General features: G+C 44.2%; 1 protein-coding gene across 1 annotated transcript in view; it reads right to left on the reverse strand.

Moving 5' to 3' along the window:
* KISS1R (KISS1 receptor) overlaps positions 1-24,662 on the reverse strand; it is a 504,797-nt gene that overhangs the window by 11,765 nt on the left and 468,370 nt on the right. The window contains exon 3 of the mRNA XM_044284288.1: positions 8,159-8,294. Coding sequence (XP_044140223.1) covers positions 8,159-8,294 — 136 coding nt within the window. The remainder of the gene's footprint in view (positions 1-8,158; positions 8,295-24,662) is intronic.

The raw sequence follows: 24,662 nt of genomic DNA on the forward strand, positions 1-24,662 counted from the left end.
TCACCTTAAGGACCCGGTCATTTTTTGCAAATCTGACCAGTGTCACTTTAAGTGCTGATAACTTTAAAACGCTTTGACTTATCCAGGCCGTTCTGAGATTGTTTTTTCGTCACATATTGTACTTCATGATACTGGAAAAATTAAGTCCCAAAATTATTATTTTTTTGCATAAAAAAAATACCAAATTTACCCAAAATTTGGAAAAATTAGCAAATTTAAAAGTTCCAGTTTCTCTACTTCTGTAATACATAGTATCACCCCCAAAAATTGTGATGACTTTACATTCCCCATATGTGTACTTCATGTTTGAATTATTTTGGGAATTATATTTTTTTGGGGATGTTACACGGCTTAGAAGTTTAGAAGCAAATCTTGAAATTTTTCAGAAATCCAATTTTTAGGGACCACTACAGGTCTGAAGTCACTTTGCGAGGCTTACATAATATTGCACTGTACTATATTTTACTTACACTGAACAGATCTATGCTTTTAGCATAGATCTGTTCAGCACCATGGACAGCAGGACGCCTGAGAAGGCGTCCTGTTGCCATGGGAACCTTCCCCGTCTGCTCAGTTATGGTCAGAACTGCGCAGACGGGAAAGGTTAAGGACGGGGCTCTCGGGGGGCTGTCTGGGGGCTCTCTCCCTCTCCATCGGGGGGCTGCAAAGGTACAGCAGCCCTCCGATGGGAGAGGGAGGGAGCTCCCTGAGCTGTTAACCTTTTCCATACCGCGGTCCGTACGGACCGCGGTATGGAAAGGGTTAAACGGCTGACATCGCATCAACGATGTCAGCCGTTTATACCAGGGTGTCAGCAATGTGCTGACACCCTGGTATACCACTGTACACCAACGATTATTATAATGGGAGGTGGGCGGGGGATCGCGATCCCGCCTGCCGCACCGCCCGCCTCCCGCAACTGCCGCACCGCCCACAAACCGCCCCCTTGCACCCCGCCACATAAATGAATTCAGGGGTGCAGGGGGGGTTAAAAAAAATTAGATTTTTGGCAATTTTTAGGTTTCTGATCCCTGCGGTCCCTGACCTGCGGTTTGCAGCGATCGCCGATATGGGGGGGGTCACAGGACCCCCCTCGGCATTGACCCAAGGTGCCTGGCTGTGTGTAACAGCCGGCACTCAGCGCTGTCACCATGTCTGCAGATTAAATGCGATGACGAGTATACTAGTCATGGAGCGCTAAGTAGCAGTGCTCCATGACTAGTATACTCGTCATAGGTCGGGAAGGTACATCAGCTTTTCACACTATCTCCTTCTCTGATCGCTTCCCTGACAGGAATGGGGATGATCAGAGAAGGAGAATCACACAGTCCCTCCCTAACCCCCCCCTTACCTACCCCGATGCGCTGCGATTGGTCCCTCTGCAGTATTGGACCAATCACAGCGATCGTGGGCGGGTCAGGGCTCCAATACAGCTCCTTCCGGCTTCTCTGGTTGCTAGCAACCCCAGCACGCCGGCTTCACTGAACCTTCAGCGCTTCGGTCCCTGCGCTGACAGTGAAAGCCGATCACGTACATGCACGTGGGGATGCGGTGAGGCACCACATTCCCCCACGTACATGTACGTGATGTTGCGTGAAGGGGTTAAGGTGGGATTTTAGATTAAGAACGTGTTTCTGTAGATGAATATCAATGTAGTGTGACAGATTCCGTGTGAGAGAAGAGACACCCGATATTATGGGACGTCCCGGTGGATTTTGAATATCCTTATGGATTTTGGGAAGATGGTAAAAGGTCGTTGGTGTAGACTCTTTAACCATAATGTATTCCCTTTCTTTCTTATTCAGACAGAGATCCCCAGATTTTATTAGAGTCTGAAACTCTTCTAGATGAGTTTCGGAGGGGTCACGCTCAAGAGGTAAATAGTATTTATCATTGGAAAGAATATTCAGAGCTTCTTTCACATAGTCTGTGCGGTTCTGAATAACAACCCCCCCCCCCCCCCTTGTCGGCATTTCTAATAATTAGATCGGTATCATGTTGTAACTTTTTCAGAGCTAGTTTCTCTGATGGTTTCATGTTTTGCCTTGTTTCTGGTTTCTGGTTTCTGGTTAATATCCCTGAAGTCATTTGAGACCACAGAATAGAACGTGTCAAGAAAATTTCCCTTATGGTGAATGGGATAAAAGGTAGAAGGTGGTTTAAGGCCAGAAGGTAATGGAGGTGGAGCTACAGTCTGTTCCGTGTCGGGGAATATAGTAGTGGGCTCTAGATTGGACCCAGTATTAGAATTTTCCTTTATCTTAAAGTGTCTTTAGAGGGTAAGTTTCTTGATATATCGATTAAGGTCAAGAAAAAGATCAAATTCCTTGATTTTGCTGGTGGGACAAAACGGGAGTCCTTTAGATAGTACTGCAATCTCATTGGGTGTCAGTATATGGCTAGACAGATTAAAGATGCCATAGGAAAGGGGTGATGTATCTGGTTCAGGAATCAATGTTGGCTGCGAGGGGTTGGAATTTTTTTTTTTTTGCGCTGACCTGCTCTACAGCCTCTCCTTGGTTTTTTCTTTTTACAGATTTGTGGCCTAATAGGCGAAAAAAATGAGTTATATTGGTGGTTTTTCGACTTTTTGGAATGGACTGGATAGTAGTGGGATGGATCAGAGGAGGAAGGTCTAAAAAAGATACCATAGATGTGATAGATGTGAAGGGACCCGCTGATGTAGATTCAATGGTGGGTGAGCCATTTGGTTGGTTCAAGTGAATATGGGCAGAGGTGGTAGAGGTCATGTGACTCCAGTCCTCCGTCCTTATTTCTAATAATATCAAGAGACAATCGCCGATTATTTGAAGTATACCCCCCTGTACTATCATTAATTATTGGTTGCAATTACACACTGTGATGACATTTATGTTTTGAATAGTTATATGTTTATCTGTGACACATTACCTGCAGCTAGCCCCTCCTATCTGTGGGCAGCTCTCAGGTAATCCGTTTTTGGGCGTTTTTTTTATCTTTATATACCTGTACTTACATTATTTACTGTGACTACTGTTAACCTGATTAAGGGGACACTTTGAGCCCCGAAACGCGTTGTTCTACTTCTCTATGCAATTAAAGAAGATTCACCTATAAGAGACGGATTGGATCCTGTTTGTTTTGCGCCTGATCAGAAACCTTTTTCTATACCCAAATTTTTGACTGTGATATACTCCTGCTCTACATAGCGGACAGGGAAATACATTTGACTAATTTGTCTGTTACATTGTTGTGTCACATTGAACAATTTTTGGCTGTGATATAACCCTGCTCTACATAGTGAACAGGGAAATAAATTTCACTAATGCGTTTGTTACATTGTTGAGTGAAATTTTTGGCTGTGATATACTGTACCTCTGCTCTACATAGTGGACAGGGAAATACATTTCACTAATTCGTCTATTACATTGTCCGGTGACATAAAACTATGGCTGTGATATACCCCTGCTCTACATAGTGAACAGGGAAATACATTTCACTAATTTGTCTGTTACAATGTCATGTGGACAAGCTCTCATTCATTAAAATGAACCGATCCCACAGGACTTGTCCGTACCTTGTGCAGAATAGACATCTATACTGGCCTCACCCAATTGTTGTTGTTCTCCAGCGCACTTTCTCTTTGTTTTATTTTTTATATTTTCCAATGCTTTGGTGTCTACCCAAATTTGAACAAAAAAAATAAAATAATAAAATAAACCAAAAACCACTGTTGGCTGCGTCATCCTCCTCCACCACCGCTTCCACCTACACCGCCACATCCGCTGCCTCTTCAACCTCCTACTCCATATGGACCTCCTCCTCTTAGATCAAGATTATTATTTTCTATTTTTATGTATTTTATGTTATTTTAAGTCATTTCCCTATTCACATTTGTTTGCAGAGCACTTGCCATGCTCTTAACCACATTGTGTTGCCCTTTGCCCTTACCATGACTTTTTTAGAGCCATTTTAGTGCTCCAAAGTTCTGGTCCCATTGACTTTAATGGGGTTCTGGTTCGGGGTCAATTTTGGTTCAAGTTGAACATACTAGAAAACTTAACAAATTAAGAATGTACTATAATGTTCTAATGTGGTCATGTGAATTAATAACAATGTACTGGTGATGTAATGCATGGAAGATATTGAAGTGACATTTAAGCTATGTTAATGATATACCTTTTAATTATTTATTTTTAGACAATACAATTTCACAATTTTTTGCTATTTGACTATTATTGCTATAATTTTATTCTATTCTATACCTTGCATTCTGGAGTCTGCCTGACTTTTCAAATTACTCTTTAAGCTGCTCTGTCATTTCTCTCAAAATAAACATGTGACTGCTTTTCCAAGACAAATTGTCTCAAGATTCTAATTTAGCTGTCCAACAACAATGACACTAAGACAATGCAGGACTGGCTTAGGAACAACTCTATGAATGTCCTCGAGTGGCCCAGACAGAGCCCTGACTTTAATCCAATTGAACATCTGTGGAGAGACCTAAAATGGCTGTCCTCATTCAACCTGGCAGAGCTTGGGAGGAAAGAAAGAATGACAGAAAATCCCAAAATCCAGTTGTGCAAACCTTGTGGCATCATACCCAAGTAGACTAAAGGCTGTAACGCTACCAAAGGTGCTTCAATTAAGTCCTGAGTAAAGGGTCTAAAATCGAAATACTTATGTCAATGCGCTATTTTAGTTTTTCCTTTTCAATTAATTAGGAAAGATTCGAGCATTCAGTTTTTTTCATTATTAGCAGCAATAACTTAAACTTATTGTTTTCTATATGGCTTTCAGTCTCCCACATCATTCTGGAGGGATTTTGGCCCACTCTATATGACATTGCTTCAGTTCACTGAGGTTTTTAATTCATTTATGCACAGCTCTCTTAAGGTTCCATCACAGCATATTCAGTTGGGTTGCGATCTGGATGTTGACTAGGCCATTGCAAAACCATGATTCTTTTATTTTTCTGCATTTCTGTTGTTGTTAATTGCTGGTTTGCTTGGGATCATTGTCCTGTTGCACGACCGAGTTTCAGCCAAGCTTTAACTGTTGGATAGGTGGCCTCACATTTGACTCTAGAATGCGTGTATACAGAAGAGATTATGGTTGACTCAATGACTCCAAGCTTCCCAGAACCTGTGGCTGCAAAACAAACCCAAATCATCACCCTTCCAGCACTTTGCTTGTCAGTTGGTATGAGGTGTTTGTGCTGATATGCTGTGTTTAGTTTTCACCAAACCTGGCGCTGTGCACTATGGCCACATATCTCCACTTTGGTCTAGTCCATCCAAAGAACATTGTTCCAGAAGACCTGTAGTTTGTTCAGATGCAACATTGTAAATGTAATCAATGCTACCATCTTCTTTTTAGAAAGGAAAAGCAACCCTTACAAACAACCTACGGTATGCTTGTTCAGTATTATTTTTAATAGTACTGTCATGAATTTGAACATTTTAATATGCCAACTAAGGCCTATCGAATCTTAGATGTGGCTCTTGGATTTTTTGCAATTTCTCTGAGCATTGTATAGTCCAGTGGTGGCGAACCTATGGAACAGGTGCCAGAGGCAGCACTCAGAGCCTTCTCTGTGGGCACCCACCCCCTAGGAAAAGTCTATGGTGTACCAATATACCTTAGACTTTTCCTGACATTCATCAGTGCAGGACACACTATGAACAGCACAGACACCGCATTGAATGTAGCAGGCTATTATAGCTAAATTATAAAGTACATGGGAGATATACTATATTGGACTGTAGTATTCAGGTTAAATTGCTGTTTTGGCACTTTACAATAAATAAGTGGGTTTTAGGTTGCAGTTTGGGCACACAGTCTCTAAAAGGTTCGACATCACTGGTATAGTCTGTCATCGGGATGAATTTGCTGGGACATCCACTCCTGGAAAGATTGTCAACTGAATGTTTTCAACTTGTGAATAATCTTTCTCAATATATAATGATGGAATTCATATTGTTTGGATATGGCCTTACAACCCTTACCCATATTAATAGGAAGCAACAGTTGCTTCTCTAGGATCATTCCTGATGGATTTCCACCTTGCCATTGTGTTTAATTCCCCCCTGAATGCTCCAGACCAGCAAACTGCCCAAAACAATCTTCTTTTATAGATTTGGTCACACTTGCAGATGGTCAATTAATCTAGGGCATTTGATAAGCAGCATCTGGCTGCTATATACCCTCTTAATTCCTCAGTAAGGGTGTACAACATTTTTCACAGACAGATTTTATATTTTGGCATAGTTTCTAGTTACCTAATGTTAAGACCTTCTAAGCATCCAATTTTTTTTATTATGTCCTATGCAAAACCATAGAATTCAAAGAGGGTATACTTTCCTTTTATCATATATTTATGTATAATTCTAATTATTTCATATGGTTAAGAGCACAGATTTCTAACCTGTGGATCTATAATTTTGTGAAAATTACAACTTGCAGAATGCCAGGTAGGGTTAAATTGGTTAAGACTGTAGGGAGATTTTTTAACATCTGAAAACATGATTCCTCCCTGTTTCTTTCTTGTGGGTCAATAAGTCATTGGCCCACAAGCAACTTAAGCAGGGAGGAATCATGTTTTCATATGGAAAATAAAATAACCAATATTCTAAAAAACAAATATATAGCAATATAGTGAATATAGTCGTTATTTAGAATTTTCACCTAATTTTTTCCTATCTGTACAGTTGTTCGCATACTCCTCCCCGACAAGCGTCCCCGTCACCATGGGAACACCTGTGGGTTAGAAAATAAAATCGGATCTGAGTTTTCCCTGAAATTGTGAAAACTCACATCCAATGGTATATTCTAACCCACAGGCGTTCCCATGGTGACGGGGACGCTTGTCGGGGAGCAGTATGCCAAAGTGGAATAACAGTACACATTGGAAAAAAAAAGACGAATATAATAAATAACGAATATATTCACTATATTGCTTCGTCTTTTAGAATTTTACGAATATTCTAAAAAACTAAGTTATAGCAATATGGCAAATATTCGTAAAATACACATATAGACTGCAATTTTTCTAATATAGTGCTATAGTATTTTGTTTTTATAGTGTAAATTTTTTCCTAAAATGAAGTTCAGAAGAGTCCCAAAAAATTTTACAAAAAAAAGATTATAGCACTATATTGGCTAAATTACAGTCCATATGTGTATCTTACGAATATTCACTATATTGCTATAACTTTTTTTTTTTATATTCGTAATATTCTAAAAGACTAATTTATAGCAATATAGTGAATATTCGTAAAATACACATATAGACTGTAATTTAGCTAATATAGTGCTACAGTATTTTTTTTAGTGTAAAATTTTTCCAAAACTGAAGTTCAGAAGAGGCAAAAAAAAATTGACAAAAAAAATGATTATACCACTATATTAGCTAAAGTACAGTGTATATGTGTATTTTCTACGAATATTCTCTATATTGCTATAACTTTGTTTTTTAGAATATTACGAATATTCTAAAAATCTAAGTTATAGCAATATAGAGAATATTCATAAAATACACATATTAGCCTAGCCATAGCCAGAGGAAAGTTACATTATACAGTTAAAAGAAAATTCGCAATACTCGAATAATTAAATCGCATATTATTCGCGATAAATAGAATAATGATGAATATTTGATTTCGACGAATATAAGACGAATATTCAATCGAATATTCGCGAAATATCGCAAAATCGAATATGGCACCTCCCGCTCATCATTAATCCTAACTACAAAACAGTGCCAAATTGGATTATATCAGAGGAGTAGCTATAGGGGTTGTCCTACCTAGGCCATGTTGCTTCAGAGAACCCAACACCATGTAATGTATACAATTTTAGTATTGTAAGCAGAAGATAGTGGATGTGAGGCCCTTTTGCACAATTTACATTGAGGCCTAGTAGCTTAAAGTTATGCTTGTGTGAAAGATTTCACACATTTAAAATGTCTCTTCACTTCAAAGTTGAATGTTGCTCCTGCTCTGTTTTTTATTTAAAGTTTATATCTTTCATTTTTATTTTATTTTTAACTCTGCTAGGTTTGGAAATGGATATTCTGGATATAACCCTGTTTTTCTTTATTTCTAATAAATTAGAAAACCATTATTTTATATCATGCTTAGTATCGAACATGAAATTGTTAAGAAGAAAAGTTATTTACCTATCCAGATTCCTAGGCTTACAGCTGTGGCCACACGTGGAGTCCTTTGACGCAAAGAGCGCAGTGGAAACACAGTCACGTACCAGCGATCTACACTCATAGCCGTCAAGGTCACACAAGTAGCTTGCACGGACACCTAAAAAAAATGAAAAGTCATGTAAGTGACAATAATATGAAATTTCTCCCTCTTCTCTTTCAAAACAGGAAAACATATGTATTCTGAAGAAAAAGCTATCATCACATCATCTATCATCCAAGTGTTCTTGGAAGAGTACAGTGATAGTAAGTGTTTTAGGTAGATTGAGTTTGAGAACTAAAGCGAAATAGAAAAAACTTGTTGAAGACAGTTTTATGTTATATTTAGAGTTGAGCGAACACCTGGATGTTCGGGTTCGAGAAGTTCGGCCGAACTTCCCGAAAATGTTCGGGTTCGGGATCCGAACCCGATCCGAACTTCGTCCCGAACCCGAACCCCATTGAAGTCAATGGGGACCCGAACTTTTCGGCACTAAAAAGGCTGTAAAAAAGCCCAGGAAAGGGCTAGAGGGCTGCAAAAGGCAGCAACATGTAGGTAAATCCCCTGCAAACAAATGTGGATAGGGAAATGAATTAAAATAAAAATTAAATAAATAAAAATTAACCAAAATCAATTGGAGAGAGGTCCCATAGCAGAGAATCTGGCTTCCCGTCACCCACCACTGGAACAGTCCATTCTCAGATATTTAGGCCCCGGAACCCAGGCAGAGGAGAGAGGTCCCGTAACAGAGAATCTGGCTTCATGTCAGCAGAGAATCAGTCTGCATGTCATAGCAGAGAATGAGGCTTCACGTCACCCACCACTGTAAGAGTCCATTGGCATATATTTAGGCCCAGCACCCAGGCAGAGGAGAGAGGTCCCGTAACAGACAATCTGGCTTCATGTCAGCAGAGAATTAGTCTGCATGTCATAGCAGAGAATGAGGCTTCACGTCAGCCACCACTGCAACAGTCCATTGGCATATATTTAGGCCCAGCACCCAGGCAGAGGAGAGAGGTCCCGTAACAGACAATCTGGGTTCATGTCAGCAGAGAATCAGTCTTCATGTCATAGCAGAGAATCAGGCTTCACGTCACCCACCACTGTAAGAGTCTATTTTCATAAATTTAGGCCCAGCACCCAGGCAGAGGAGAGAGGTCCCGTAACAGAGGATCTGGCTTCATGTCAGCAGAGAATCAGTCTGCATGTCATAGCAGAGAATCAGGCTTCACGTCACCCAACATTGGAACAGTCCATTGGCATATATTTAGGCCCCGGCACCCAGACAGAGGAGAGGTTCATTCAACTTTGGGTAGCCTCGCAATATAATGGTAAAATGAAAATAAAAATAGGATTGAATGAGGAAGTGCCCTGGAGTCCAATAATATATGGTTAAGGGGAGGTAGTTAATGTCTAATCTGGACAAGGGACGGACAGATCCTGTGGGATCCATGCCTGGTTCATTTTTATGAACGTCAGCTTGTCCACATTGGCTGTAGACAGGCGGCTGCGTTTGTCTGTAATGACGCCCCCTGCCGTGCTGAATACACGTTCAGACAAAACGCTGGCCGTCGGGCAGGCCAGCACCTCCAAGGCATAAAAGGCTAGCTCTGGCCACGTGGACAATTTAGAGACCCAGAAGTTGAATGGGGCCGAACCATCAGTCAGTACGTGGATGGGTGTGCACATGTACTGTTCCACCATGTTAGTGAAATGTTGCCTCCTGCTAACACGTTGCTTATCAGGTGGTGGTGCAGTTAGCTGTGGCGTGTGGAAAACTTTTGTCAACACATCTCTGCCATGCTAACCCTGCCCTCAGAGGAGCTGGCATTGACACAGCTGCCTTTGCGGCCTCTTGCTCCTCCTCTGCCTTGGCCTTGGGCTTCCACTTGTTCCCCTGTGACATTTGGGAATGCTCTCAGTAGCGCGTCTACCAACGTGCGCTTGTACTCGCGCATCTTCCTATCACGCTCCAGTGCAGGAAGTAAGGTGGGCACATTGTCTTTGTAGCGTGGATCCAGCAGGGTGGCAACCCAGTAGTCCGCACAGGTTAAAATGTGGGCAACTCTGCTGTCGTTGCGCAGGCACTGCAGCATGTAGTCGCTCATGTGTGCCAGGCTGCCCAGGGGTAAGGACAAGCTGTCCTCTGTGGGAGGCGTATCGTCATCGTCCTGCCTTTCCCCCCAGCCACGCACCAGTGATGGACCCGAGCTGCGTTGGGTGCCACCCCGCTGTGACCATGCTTCATCCTCATCCTCCTCCACCTCCTCCTCATCCTCGTCCTCCAGTAGTGGGCCCTGGCTGGCCACATTTGTACCTGGCCTCTGCTGTTGCCAAAAACCTCCCTCTGAGTCACTTCGAAGAGACTGGCCTGAAAGTGCTAAAAATGACCCCTCTTCCTCCTCCTCCTCCTCCTCCTGGGCCACCTCCTCTTCCATCATCGCCCTAAGTGTTTTCTCAAGGAGACATAGAAGTGGTATTGTAACGCTGATAACGGCGTCATCGCCACTGGCCATGTTGGTGGAGTACTCGAAACAGGGCACACAGGTCTCGCATGGAGGCCCAGTCATTGGTGGTGAAGTGGTGCTGTTCTGTAGTGCGACTGACCCGTGCGTGCTGCAGCTGAAACTCCACTATGGCCTGCTGCTGCTCGCACAGTCTGTCCAGCATGTGCAAGGTGGAGTTCCACCTGGTGGGCACGTCGCATATGAGGCGGTGAGCGGGAAGGCCGAAGTTACGCTGTAGCGCAGACAGGCGAGCAGCAGCAGGATGTGAACGCCGGAAGCGCGAACAGACGGCCCGCACTTTATGCAGCAGCTCTGACATGTCGGGGTAGTTGTGTATGAACTTCTGCACCACCAAATTCAGCACATGCGCCAAGCAAGGGATGTGCGTCAAATTGGCTAGTCCCAGAGCTGCAACGAGATTTCGCCCATTATCACACACCACCAGGCCGGGCTTGAGGCTCACCGGCAGCAACCACTCGTCGGTCTGTTGTTCTATACCCCGCCACAACTCCTGTGCGGTGTGGGGCCTGTCCCCCAAACATATGAGTTTCAGAATGGCCTGCTGACGTTTACCCCGGGCTGTGCTGAAGTTGGTGGTGAAGGTGTGTGGCTGACTGGATGAGCAGGTGGAAGAAGAGGAGGAGGAAGCCGAGAAGGAGGAGGTGGCAACAGGAGGCAAAGAATGTTGCCCTGCGATCCTTGGCGGCGGAAGGACGTGCGCCAAACAGCTCTCCGCCTGGGGCCCAGCTGCCACTACATTTACCCAGTGTGCAGTTAGGGAGATATAGCGTCCCTGGCCGTGCTTACTGGTCCACGTATCTGTGGTTAGGTGGACCTTGCTACAGATGGCGTTGCGCAGTGCACACTTGATTTTATCGGATACTTGGTTGTGCAGGGAAGGCACGGCTCTCTTGGAGAAGTAGTGGCGGCTGGGAACAACATACTGTGGGACAGCAAGCGACATGAGCTGTTTGAAGCTGTCTGTGTCCACCAGCCTAAATGACAGCATTTCATAGACCAGTAGTTTAGAAATGCTGGCATTCAGGGCCAGGGATCGAGGGTGGCTAGGTGGGAATTTACGCTTTCTCTCAAATGTTTGTGAGATGGAGAGCTGAACGCTGCCGTGTGACATGGTTGAGACGCTTGGTGACGGAGGTGGTGGTGGTGGTGGTGGTAGTACATCCCCTGTTTGCTGGGCGGCAGGTGCCAACGTTCCTCCAGAGGCGGAGGAAGAGGCCGAGGCGGCAGCAGCAGAAGAGGCCGAGGCGGCAGCAGCAGAAGAGGTAGCAGGGGGAGCCTGAGTGACTTCCTTGGTTTTAAGGTGTTTACTCCACTGCAGTTCATGCTTTGCATGCAGGTGCCTGGTCATGCAGGTTGTGCTCAGGTTCAGAACGTTAATGCCTCGCTTCAGGCTCTGATGGCACAGCGTGCAAACCACTCGGGTCTTGTCGTCAGCACATTGTTTGAAGAAGTGCCATGCCAGGGAACTCCTTGAAGCTGCCTTTGGGGTGCTCGGTCCCAGATGGCGGCGGTCAGTAGCAGGCGGAGTCTCTTGGCGGCGGGTGTTCTGCTTTTGCCCACTGCTCCCTCTTCTGCTACGCTGTTGGCTCGGTCTCACCACTGCCTCTTCCTCCGAACTGTGAAAGTCAGTGGCACGACCTTCATTCCATGTGGGGTCTAGGACCTCATCGTCCCCTGCATCGTCTTCCACCCAGTCTTGATCCCTGACCTCCTGTTCAGTCTGCACACTGCAGAAAGACGCAGCAGTTGGCACCTGTGTTTCGTCATCATCAGAGACATGCTGAGGTGGTATTCCCATGTCCTCATCATCAGGAAACATAAGTGGTTGTGCGTCAGTACATTCTATGTCTTTCACCGCTGGGGAAGGGCTAGGTGGATGCCCTTGGGAAACCCTGCCAGCGGAGTCTTCAAACAGCATAAGAGACTGCTGCATAACTTGAGGCTGAGACAGTTTCCCTGGTATGCATGGGGGTGATGTGACAGACTGATGGGGTTGGTTTTCAGGCGCCATCTGTGCGCTTTCTGCAGAAGACTGGGTGGGAGATAATGTGAACGTGCTGGATCCACTGTCGGCCACCCAATTGACTAATGCCTGTACCTGCTCAGGCCTTACCATCCTTAGAACGGCATTGGGCCCCACCATATATCGCTGTAAATTCTGGCGGCTACTGGGACCTGAGGTAGTTGGTACACTAGGACGTGTGGATGTGGCAGAACGGCCACGTCCTCTCCCAGCACCAGAGGGTCCACTAACACCACCACGACCATGTCCACGTCCGCGTCCCTTACTAGATGTTTTCCTCATTGTTATGGTTCACCACAACAACAAAAATATTATTTGGCCCAATATATTGTATTCAAATTCAGCGGGATATAAATTTGAGGCCTAGTATTTAGGCGCTGGGTGACCGGTATGGATTTAGTTACAGAATTAGACTTGGAAATGCACAGTAGTGTGTGTGTGAAGTTATTCTGAATGACCCTATGTGCACCTTGAATATTATATACCCTTTTAGGGATAGATTTCAAATAGCTCTGATATAGCAGAAACCACTAAATTATGAAATTGCTAAATTGGGAATTGTATTTCAACCCAGAACAAAAAATGTGCTTTGACGGACACTAAATAACTTTCCCAGCCACAACAGGACAGCGGTAACGAGAGATTTAGCGGGATATAAATTTGAGGCCTAGTATTTAGGCGCTGGGTGACCGGTATGGATTTAGTGACAGAATTAGACTGGGATATGGCCAAAAAATAACCACACTATTGCTGGTTAAATGCACTTGGTGACGGGCGCAGCTTGCCCCTGATGTAGTATATGGCCAAAAATTGAACAGACTATTGCTGGTTAAATGCACTTGGTGTCACAGCTTGACCAACCACACTACTGAGGGTTAAATGCACTTGGTGACGGGCGCAGCTTGCCCCTGATGTAGTATATGGCCAAAAAATGAACAGACTATTGCTGGTTAAATGCACTTGGTGACGGGCGCAGCTTGCCCCTGATTTAGTATATGGCCAAAAAATGAACAGACTATTGCTGGTTAAATGCACTTGGTGTGATAGCTTGACCAACCACTCTACTGAGGGTTAAATGCACTTGGTGACGGGCGCAGCTTGCCCCTGATGTAGTATATGGCCAAAAAATGAACAGACTATTGCTGGTTAAATGCACTTGGTGTGATAGCTTGACCAACCACACTACTGAGGGTTAAATGCACTTGGTGACGGGCGCAGCTTGCCCCTGATGTAGTATATGGCCAAAAAATGAACAGACTATTGCTGGTTAAATGCACTTGGTGTGACAGCTTGACCAACCACACTACTGAGGGTTAAATGCACTTGGTGACGGGCGCAGCTTGCCCCTGATGTAGTATATGGCCAAAAAATGAACAGACTATTGCTGGTTAAATGCACTTGGTGACGGGCGCAGCTTGCCCCTGATTTAGTATATGGCCAAAAAATGAACAGACTATTGCTGGTTAAATGCACTTGGTGTGATAGCTTGACCAACCACACTACTGAGGGTTAAATGCACTTGGTGACGGGCGCAGCTTGCCCCTGATGTAGTATATGGCCAAAAAATGAACAGACTATTGCTGGTTAAATGCACTTGGTGACGGGCGCAGCTTGCCCCTGATTCAGTATATGGCCAAAAAATGAACAGACTATTGCTGGTTAAATGCACTTGGTGTGACAGCTTCACCCTGATGTAGGCTTTAGCCAAAAAACAACCACACCATTGAGGGTTAAATGCACTTGGTGACAGGCGCAGCTTGCCCCTGATGTAGTATATGGCCAAAAAATAAACAGACTATTGCTGGTTAAATGCACTTGGTGTGACAGCTTCACCCTGATGTAGGCTTTAGCCAAAAAACAACCACACCATTGAGGGTTAAATGCACTTGGTCGCAGCTTGTGCTGGCGCACCACAAGACACAAAATGGCCGCCGATCACCCCAGAAAAATGTGACTGACAAATGGTCTGGGCAGCCTAAAAACAGTGAGCAATGGAGTATCAGCAGCTCAATGATCCACAGCTGCAGATCGATCAGTTAATCAAGTCCTTTGGAGGAGTTAATCTGCCTAATCTCGCCCTACTGTCGCAGCCGCAACCTCTCCCTACGCTAATCAGAGCAGAGTGACGGGCGGCGCTATGTGACTCCAGCTTAAATAGAGGCTGGGTCACATGGTGCTCTGGCCAATCACAGCCATGCCAATAGTAGGCATGGCTGTGACGGCCTCTTGGGGCAAGTAGTATGACGCTTGTTGATTGGCTGCTTTGCAGCCTTTCAAAAAGCGCCAAGAAAGCGTCACAAAAGCGCCAAGAAGGCGACGAACACCGAACCCGAACCCGGACTTTTACGAAAATGTCCGGGTTCGGGTCCGTGTCACGGACACCCCAAAATTCGGTACGAACCCGAACTATACAGTTCGAGTTCGCTCATCCCTAGTTATATTGTATTTCTGTGAAAACTCATTGCAGAAAACAATTTCTACTGCATAGTGTTGAGGGAATCGAAGTTAACAAAGTGGACTTCAATCCGAATTTTAGGAAATATGTAATTAGTCATGAAGCCGCTTTGTGGTAATGAATATATTTTTCCTGAAATAGTAATAAAAAACTAACAAAAAAAATACATACTCAACTCATCTATTTGCTCTTGGAGAGGACATCACAACCATCTCGATCGCAGAAAACTCGCCAAATCTCACATGCAATTGCGGACAAGAATAGGACATGTTCTATTTTTTTCCGGATCGGAATTATGGACCCGGAAGTGCTTTTTCTTATAGTGTGCAAAACTCACATCCACACCACCACTGATGGATTGCAGGGTGGTCATAACCATACAAACAAGCAGTGTATAATGTAATTGAAAAATGAATCCAGCCAGTAAAGGAAGCAATATGGATAGTAACAATACATTAGTAAGTGCCTTGTATTAACTTTCTCTACATGATAAATGCCTCTTGCTGAAGTGAAACAACCCCTTTAAGGGATTAATCAAAAAAATCGTCATAAAAAGTTTGGCTCTATTTGGAAGAATTTTTGGGAAATTTGCATTTCATTTAGAATTGATGAGTGCATCTCTGGTGATTTTTTCTTTTGTATTAACTAAAAGATTGTGAGTTAAAAAAGAGTTTTTCACATCTACATATTGGGTGGAATCCATAGCTATCTCGAGAATTGGGGCCTCATCTCATGCTACTGTAAATGGAAAGTTGTCTGTAAATGCATGGCACTTTTTATTCATTTCTATGTGAGTTCCAAAAAATAACCAAGAGCACTTGTTTTACTAGTTTTACACTAGCGCTTTGAGATCCGGCAGGCTGTTTTGGGAATAGCATGCTGGATCTCTCTGTATTCCAACATTGCGGAAGCTACCACGTCATCGTCCGGCACCATTCACTATAATTGAGATTCTCGGCATGTTTGCTGGTTTGCGGCTGAATCTCTGCCCGTCCCCATCATAGTGAAAGGGGCTGGCGGGTATCAGGTAGCGTCCGGCAGCGCCCGATACAGACTTTTCTGACAGACTTCTCCCTGTTGGAACAGCCTGTTGGAGATGATAAACGCAAATGTGAAACAGGCCTTACTTGGCTAATTTTGTATGGTGGATATGCCATAAAAGTCTAAATTAAACATTTATTTTGTCACATTGGGGTCCTAGGTTGGAATCTGACTAAAAGTTTCATCTGTTTAGAGCAGGGGTGCACAACCTTTTTTGGTCTGGGTGCCGCATTGTCACATTGCTCTATTTCAAGGGGCTGCAAAAAAAAAAAAAAGTTAATCAGCGCTTGTTTGCATCGGCCTATTACACAGGCCGATGCAAAGTGAATGGGGAGGAATGATCACTACCACAGTCATTTCTCCCTTATTCAGTTTTATTGATTATTGGTAGCATATCCCCGATTACACCAGGAGATGTGCTGATTATTATTGTACATCTTTCACCCTCATGAAATAGGCAAATCAGCCGACAAACGAGTGATTCCTTGCTTATCGGCTGATCAGCGGCACGATTATACCGGCCAGATATCAGGAATGAGCGTTCCTATGAAGACTTATTCCCAGTAATTTTATCTGAATATTGTGCAGTGTAATTGGAACTTAGAGATTTTCTGGTAAAAAATGATTTTTATATACTGTAGATGCCCTGCACTAAACAGTAAGCACTTTCCTTTACTGCAGAGATCAGCGCTCACTGGTTATTACTGCCTCCTGCACCCCAGATATACTGTAGATGCCCTGCACTAACCAGTAAGCACTTTCCTTCACTGGAGAGGACGGCGCTCACTGGTTAATACCATCTCCTGCACCCCAGATATACTGTAGATGCCCTGCACTAAACAGTAAGCACTTTCCTTTACTGCAGAGGACAGCGCTCACTGGTTATTACTGCCTCCTGCACCCCAGATATACTGTAGATGCCCTGCACTAACCAGTAAGCACTTTCCTTCACTGCAGAGGACGGCGCTCACTGGTTAATACCACCATCTCCTGCACCCCAGATATACTGTAGATGCCCTGCACTAAACAGTAAGCACTTTCCTTTACTGCAGAGGACAGCGCTCACTGGTTCTTACCGCATCCTGCACCCCAGATATACTGTAGGTGCCCTGCAATGACCAGTAAGCACTTTCCTTCACTGAAGAGGACAGCACTCACTGGGTCTTACCACATCCTGCACCCCAGATATACTGGAGGTGTGCTGCACTAACCAGTAAGCACTTTCCTTCACTGCAGAGGACGGCACTCACTGGTTATTACTACCTCCTGCACCCCAGATATACTGTAGGTGCCCTGCAATAACCAGTAAGCACTTTCCTTCACTGCAGAGGATGGCACTCACTGGTTCTTACTGCCTCATGCACCTTCAGATATACTTTAGGTGCCCTGCAATAACCAGTAAGCACTTTCCTTCACTGCAGAGGACGGCACTCACTGGTTCTTACTGCCTTTTGCACCATCATATATACTGTAGGTGCCCTGCAATAAACAGTAAGCACTTTCCTTCACTGCAGAGGACGGTGCTCACTGGTTCTTACCGCCTCCTGCACCCCCAGGTATACTGTAGGTGCCCTGCACTAACCAGTAAGCACTTTCCTTAACTGCCAAGGACGGCACTCACTGGTTCTTACTGCCTCATGCACCCCCAGATATACTTTAGGTGTGCTGCAATAACCAGTAAACACTTTCCTTCACTGAAGAGGATGGCATTCACTGGTTCTTACCGCATGCTGCCCCCAGGTATACTGTAGGTGCCCTGCAATGCCCAGTAAGCAATTTCCCTGAGGGCTCATACACACGGCCATTGTGTTGGTCCACATCCGATCTGCATTTTTTCCAGCTCAGATGCGGACCCATTCACTTCAATGGGGTCACAAAAGATGCGGACAGCACTCTATGTTCCGCAAAATGCAGAACAGAAGTGGTTGTTATCTGTGTTATGCGGACTACGGGGGGAAGTTACTAGGGGGAAAGCACTTATTGGTTAACCCTTTAATAACCAGGCCTGAAAAGGCGTTAATGACCAGTCACTTTTTTAGCGTTTTAGCTAACGTATCTTTTTTATTTGTTGGACTACCAAAATAAATTTTGCTGCTTTGTATTACATGACAGGGCTGTTTTATATATATTTTTGAATTTTATTAGGGGGAAACTGTACAAAAATGTTTTTTAAAGCATTTTTAGTCACACTATAGCTCATTCTTTAAATATGCAAATTATTATAATTAGTTCCATATCTTATGTTGGATCATTTTATTATATAATATGTATAGCTTCACATAAATGGGGTGATAATGGTGATGGTTTTAGTTGGTGTGTAATTTTTTTTCTTTTATGTATTTTATTATTTTCTCTTTTTTGTTTTACTTATTTTTTTAAATACAGGTAGATTTCTACTACAAAAAGACCTCTGAGGGACACTGACTTTTATTTAGCATGTTTTCCTTTTATTTGTTTTTTATTTATTTCGTATTTTTCATTTTTTTATAATCACTTTATGACTTATTTTTAAAATATATTTTTGCCACATATGTCCCCCAAGAGGTCATAAAAAGGCTATTGAGATCAATTTTATTTTTCACTTTTTCCTTTTTAATATTTTCTTTTACTTGTACTTTATTTTTTTATTTTTATTTTTGTTAAAGTTTTCTTTTCTTTTTTTTATTTATATATTTCTGCAACACTGTATGATCCCCCCCCCCCCCTGGACGACACTGACTTTTTATTTATTTTGCACTTTTTCCTTTTTTTTCCTTTTTATTTAATTATTGTGTTTAAAAAAAAATATAAAAAAAATAAAAAAAATAAAAAAATATATATATATATATATATATATATATATATATATATATATATATATATATATATATATATATATATTTGCCACATAATTTGTCCCCAAAAGGTCACTAAAAGACCTTTGGGGGCCTGGCCTTTTTTTTTTTGCACTATTTCCACTGTAACTGTAGCATCCAAAGGAGCCCCAGTTACAGGGAAACCAGCCTACTGTGGGGGCTTTGTACCAAGGCAGAGTTGATTAGGGTCTCCTGAACCTGCAGCTCTACATTCCCCTGCCCCTGACACACGTGATCGCCGGGGTCCAGCCTGCAAAGTGCTCATTGAGGAGAAGGCAGAAGCGCTGATAAACCTTTTCTGCCATCTCCTCGGCTCCTCCACTGTCATTAACATCCGAGACCCGTTCTGCTCCTGCTACAGTGCAGGAGCAGGACCTGTAGTTCATCGCTGTGCGACGCTCTGGCCAGAAACACAGATGATCGCAGGATCAGCTGTGTATCTGCCCAGCAGCATGGGGGCCGCACTATAGCTCTGGGGGCCACATGTGGAACACAGGCTGCGGGTTGTGCACCCCTGGTTTAGAGTTAGGTATTGTCTTTATTTCTTGCAGCTCTCTGCTCTGTGTCATTTTTTGCTTTCTGAAGACCTCTTTCAGGGTTCAGCCAATTCTGCTGTAGACGTCACTGTCATTAACCCCTTCACGACTGCAATACGTTTATATACGTGATATTTGCACATGCCCCGTGCAGCTATCACGTCTATAAACGTCAAACCAGAAAAACCTAAACACTTTCTGCAAAAAATGAGCCCCTACACAAGACGATCGGCAGAAAAATAAAAAACATATGGCGTTCAGAAATCCAATCCAGCAAAATCTGCCTTCCAAAAACCGCATGGCATTCCTTTCCTTCTGCGCCCTGCCGTGTGCCCGTACAGCAGTTTATGACCACACGTGGGGTGTTTCTGTAAACCGCGGAATCAGGGTAATAAATATTGAGTTTTGTTTGGCTGTTAACCCTCAATGTATTAAAGAAAAAAATGCAATAAAATGGAAAATCTGCCAGAAAAGTGAAATTTAGAAATTTCATCTCCATCTTCCTTTAATTCTTGTGGAACAACTAATGGGTTAACTGAAGGGTTAAACAGAATTAGCTGTATAATCTGTATGAAGGACAAGAGGTTGGGTGACATCATATTGAAGGGTGACTATGTATACATTTACCTCCTGTCTTTATAAGGAAAAGTTTCTAGTCAGCAATATTATAATGAGAGCTGCCTGTCTCAATAAGGAACTGCTATTATTGTAATGAGAGCTGTAGCTATTCTTGTATGTATGCATGGATGTATATAAGACCCTGTACAACAAGCAATAAATAGAACTGTTACTGACATCATACTGCATTTGTCACTGACATGTTCTCCAGACGTCTGTCTTCGGGGACAAAGGAAGGAATCAAGGTGCATGGAGAAGGATAGTACTCTTTCAGTTGGGAGCTCGTCCGTGGAATAGAAATACAGGAATTCAATAAGTAACGGAACATTCCTGTCTAAAGACTGGGGACATTCCGATACTTTCCGTCAAATTTTCTGTTGCTTCTATTTTGAATCCGCTTTAGACACTCTGAAAGATAGATTATTGGAAGCTATCTTTAGGCAAGATAGAATATTGGTAGCTACCTTTAGGGAAGGTAGAATGATTGGATGCTATCTTTAGGCAAGATAGTGTCTGTCTTTAGGGAAGATAGACTGTAATTAGACTCCTGGCCAGGTCACACAGATACTTTAGGGAAGTATTTTATAGCTATATCTTTTAGGGAAGGATATACCAGAGGTAGTCTTTTGGGAAGACTTCATATAGTGTCTGCACCTTGATTTCTCTTGTCACCCCCGGTCTGTTGCTTCTTTTCTGTCGCTTTCTTATGCTTTCTGTTATGTTCTGATGTTATAAAGCATTAAGTAATTTTTTATGCTGAAGGTAAGCAGCAATTGATACTGTGACAAATGTACTAACTTTATTGTGTGTGTCCTGGATGACCTTCTAACCCAGCAACTGGTGAACGCAAGTAACTATTTTAAGGGATTATACTACCTGACAATTGTGAAGGACGTTGTGCATAGATTCTGTACGGCCAGCCCTGGGGTCAATTTTGCTCTGCCTCCATCTCAATTAAGTTATATGACATGGGTGCACAGCAAGGAAAGGTCTCTCCACCCCCTCTGAATGTAGGTGAAACGTGTAGGGATTATGTAGCCCGGTCTGTGGGACTGATTATTGTTTAGTTACTCCCTGGGTTGATAATCTGGCAGTATGGACAGAGTGAATAAAGAGTATAAATTTGTTCCCTCGGGAAGGGGCTGATGACACCTTCCATATGGATATGGTGAGACGGGTTATGTTTGAGTGACACTGAAGCTTACCCATATTATGGTCCAGACCCTCAGTGGGACATGCAGTGTATGCAGTCAAGTAGGGAAAATTGCCTTACTTAAGCACCATAATGGTATGATAGACCAAATAAAGGTTCACAAGCAGTAGGCAGGGAACCAGGAGGGATATATATAATGAAACATGAGTTAGATAAAGAATTGACAAGGAGTTCACTCCAGAAGCCCCCTCCTCCCTATTTAGGAAATATCCCACAGATATCTCATTCCCTTCCAAAAGACGTCTTAAATTAAAAAGTCAGTACTTTGAGGCCCAGGCATTATTAAATTGGCTCAAAAGGGAATAAGATAGGAGGAGAAGAGCTGACACTCTAGAGTCCTTTTACAGTACACACTTCTTCTTCAAAGCATCTGTTGGGAGATAGTTCAGACGCTGCCCGCAGCTCCCTGCCCCCCTTCTCCTCATGTCCATTACATACACAAGGTTTTGAGTGACAGCAGTAAAGGGAGGGGGGAGGGCTCCTGAGCTAAAAATGCAGTTTCTGACAGTTTGGGATTGACCAGTTGTTGTCCTGGAGATACGAAAACATGTAGAATACAATTCACACATTTCTAACACTAGAGATGTCATATCTCCCATGCGCCTTAGATCACAAAAAATGTTTTCCCAAACCTGAACATATACCTCCTCATGATGAGGACAGTGACCTTAAGGAACGGTTCACTTTTATGACTGTAGGGGTCACCTTGTTAAAGGAACCTATTGACGTAGTTGATATTAATGTGATTGTTATTACTACCTATAGCCCCTGTGGTCCCAGACGTACCATCTCTGCTATCAGCTATTCCTGCCATGCAGAGGTTTTCTCTGTTATTGATTTGATGAATGCATTTTTTTTCTGTCCCAGTTGACAGGGAGACACGGTCACTTTTTGCTTTCACATTTAGATTTCGCCAGTATACTTGGTGTAGAATGCCTCAGGGTTATGTGGACTCTCTAGTAGTCTACTCCATTGTCCTCCAAATTACACTGTGCCCTTGGACTGACCCTCATGGTTCTGTCCTTCTACAATATGTGGACGATCTCCTCATATGTAGCTCTACTCGGGAGGCCTGCCAGGCAGACTGTGTTAGTTTGCTACTGTGGTTATGTGACACATTACAATGGTGTATGGAAAGAGTTAAGTATTTGGACTTTGTTCTCAGTAAAGGTAAAGCCATGCCAGAATTACCGCCATATTGGGTCTGCCCCGCCCACGAACCAAGAAGGACATGTTGACCTTTCTTGGCATGATTGGTTACTGCCGCCAATAGATTGCTGATTGTTCCTACTATGATAATATTCTGAGACAAGCCACTAATACTGAGATGCCTGACTCCATTAACCCCTTAAGGACACATGACGTACCGGTACGGCATGTTTCCCGAGTCCTTAAGGACACATGATGTACCGGTACGTCATGGCTTTAAATAGCGATGCCGGCGCCGCGGGGGTTAATCGGAACGGGATGCCGGCTGAAATCATTCAGCCGGCATCCTGTAACAATGCAGGGGGGGGTCATTTGACCCCCCCGCATCGACGATCGCAGAAAACCGCAGGTCAATTCAGACCTGCGGTTTTCTGCGTTTCCGGTCCATTCGGGTGTCCTGTGACCCGATGAACCGGAAAAAGACTGCGATCGGTGGCGTAATTTTACACCACCAATCGCAGTCCGAGGATTTGCAGAGGCGGAGCTGGCCCTGGTGCTGAACGCCGCTGTCCAGGGTGCTGATTGGTGCAGGGGAGAGAGGCGCGAGATTCAAACTTCCTGCGCTCCTCTCTCCCCTCCTCTTCCTGTCCAGCACCCTGACCGTGCAGCATCGTCCAGCACCAGCTCCTGTGTCCCCCTAATCGGCATCCATCACCCTCCTGCACCCATCGCCACCCAGGTAGGTTAGGGTCAGTGAGGGAGAGACACCTTTAGGCAGGGATAGAAGGGAAAAGTTAGAAGAAAAAAAAAAAAAAAAAAAAAAAAAAGCACATTTATTCCAAACTTTTTTTTTTCAGCTACCAGACCCCAGACCCCCCCTGCCACTTGCCCCCCCCGCATCCCCCCCACCACCAGCCCCCCCCCCCAGACCCTTCCCCCACCACCACTTTTTTTTTTCTGCGTGCGCTGACTGGCCGGCACTTTTTAGCGTCCGTCCACTGTTAGTGCATCGCCCGCCCCACCACCCCACCGACCGCTGATCAGCGTTGAACCGCTGATCAGCAAGTTTGAACTTTTTTTTTTTTTTTTTTCTAACACTTGCCCATTTTTTTTGCCTGGACTTTTTAGTACGTGAACACCCGTGCCCCCACACACACGCACATAGAATAAAGGTTTACACGCACGCACATACACACGCACACGCACACACCCATGGCCCGCCGGGTGTTCTCGGCCGAGGAGGCATATGCCCAGATTGCCTCCGACTCTGAGAGCCCCAGTGAGGATGAGGATGACCCCACGTTCCTTTTGTCATCCGCATCCTCCTCATCATCATCGGATGACGATGAGCCACCAAGGCAGCGGAGACGCCGCCAGGCGGAGCCAGGGGCCACACATGCTAGGGATCCTGTGGCCCACCCTAGTACGAGCCGCCCTGGGGTTCATACTGGTTTCCCGGCCCACCAAATAAGTTCACCGGAGCCCCCTGCCGATGAACTTAGCTGGTGTCCCCCAGTGGACTTTGAGCCTGAGATTCCGGATTTCGCTGGCAATCCTGGAATCCAGATTCCCACAGTGGGGTTTACTGAAATAGACTTTTTTAGTTTTTTTTTCAGTAACCCACTGGTGAATCTGATGGTGGAGCAGACGAATCTGTACGCCCAACAGTTCGTCGCTCAAAACCCGGGCTCATTTTTGGCTAGACCCGGTGGCTGGACGCCGGTCAGTGCAGCCGAGATGAGGACATTTTGGGGCCTCGTGCTGCATATGGGTCTAGTGCAAAAACCCAGTGTCAGGCTGTACTGGAGTGGGGACGTCCTATACCAGACCCCACTGTACAGTACGGCCATGACACGCTCCCGGTTTGAGGCCATCCGGAAATGTCTGCATTATTCCGATAATGCAGCATGTCCCCCCCGAAGTGATCCTGCCTATGACCGGCTGTACAAGATACGGCCGGTCATCGATCACTTTGGGGCCACATTTCAGCAGGCCTACGTACCTGGAAGGGAGGTCGCGGTTGATGAGTCTCTCGTTGCGTTCAAGGGGAGACTCAGTTTCCGCCAATAC

This window comes from Bufo gargarizans, chromosome 1 (assembly GCF_014858855.1).
Source record: "Bufo gargarizans isolate SCDJY-AF-19 chromosome 1, ASM1485885v1, whole genome shotgun sequence".
Classification (NCBI taxonomy): Eukaryota; Metazoa; Chordata; class Amphibia; order Anura; family Bufonidae; genus Bufo; species Bufo gargarizans.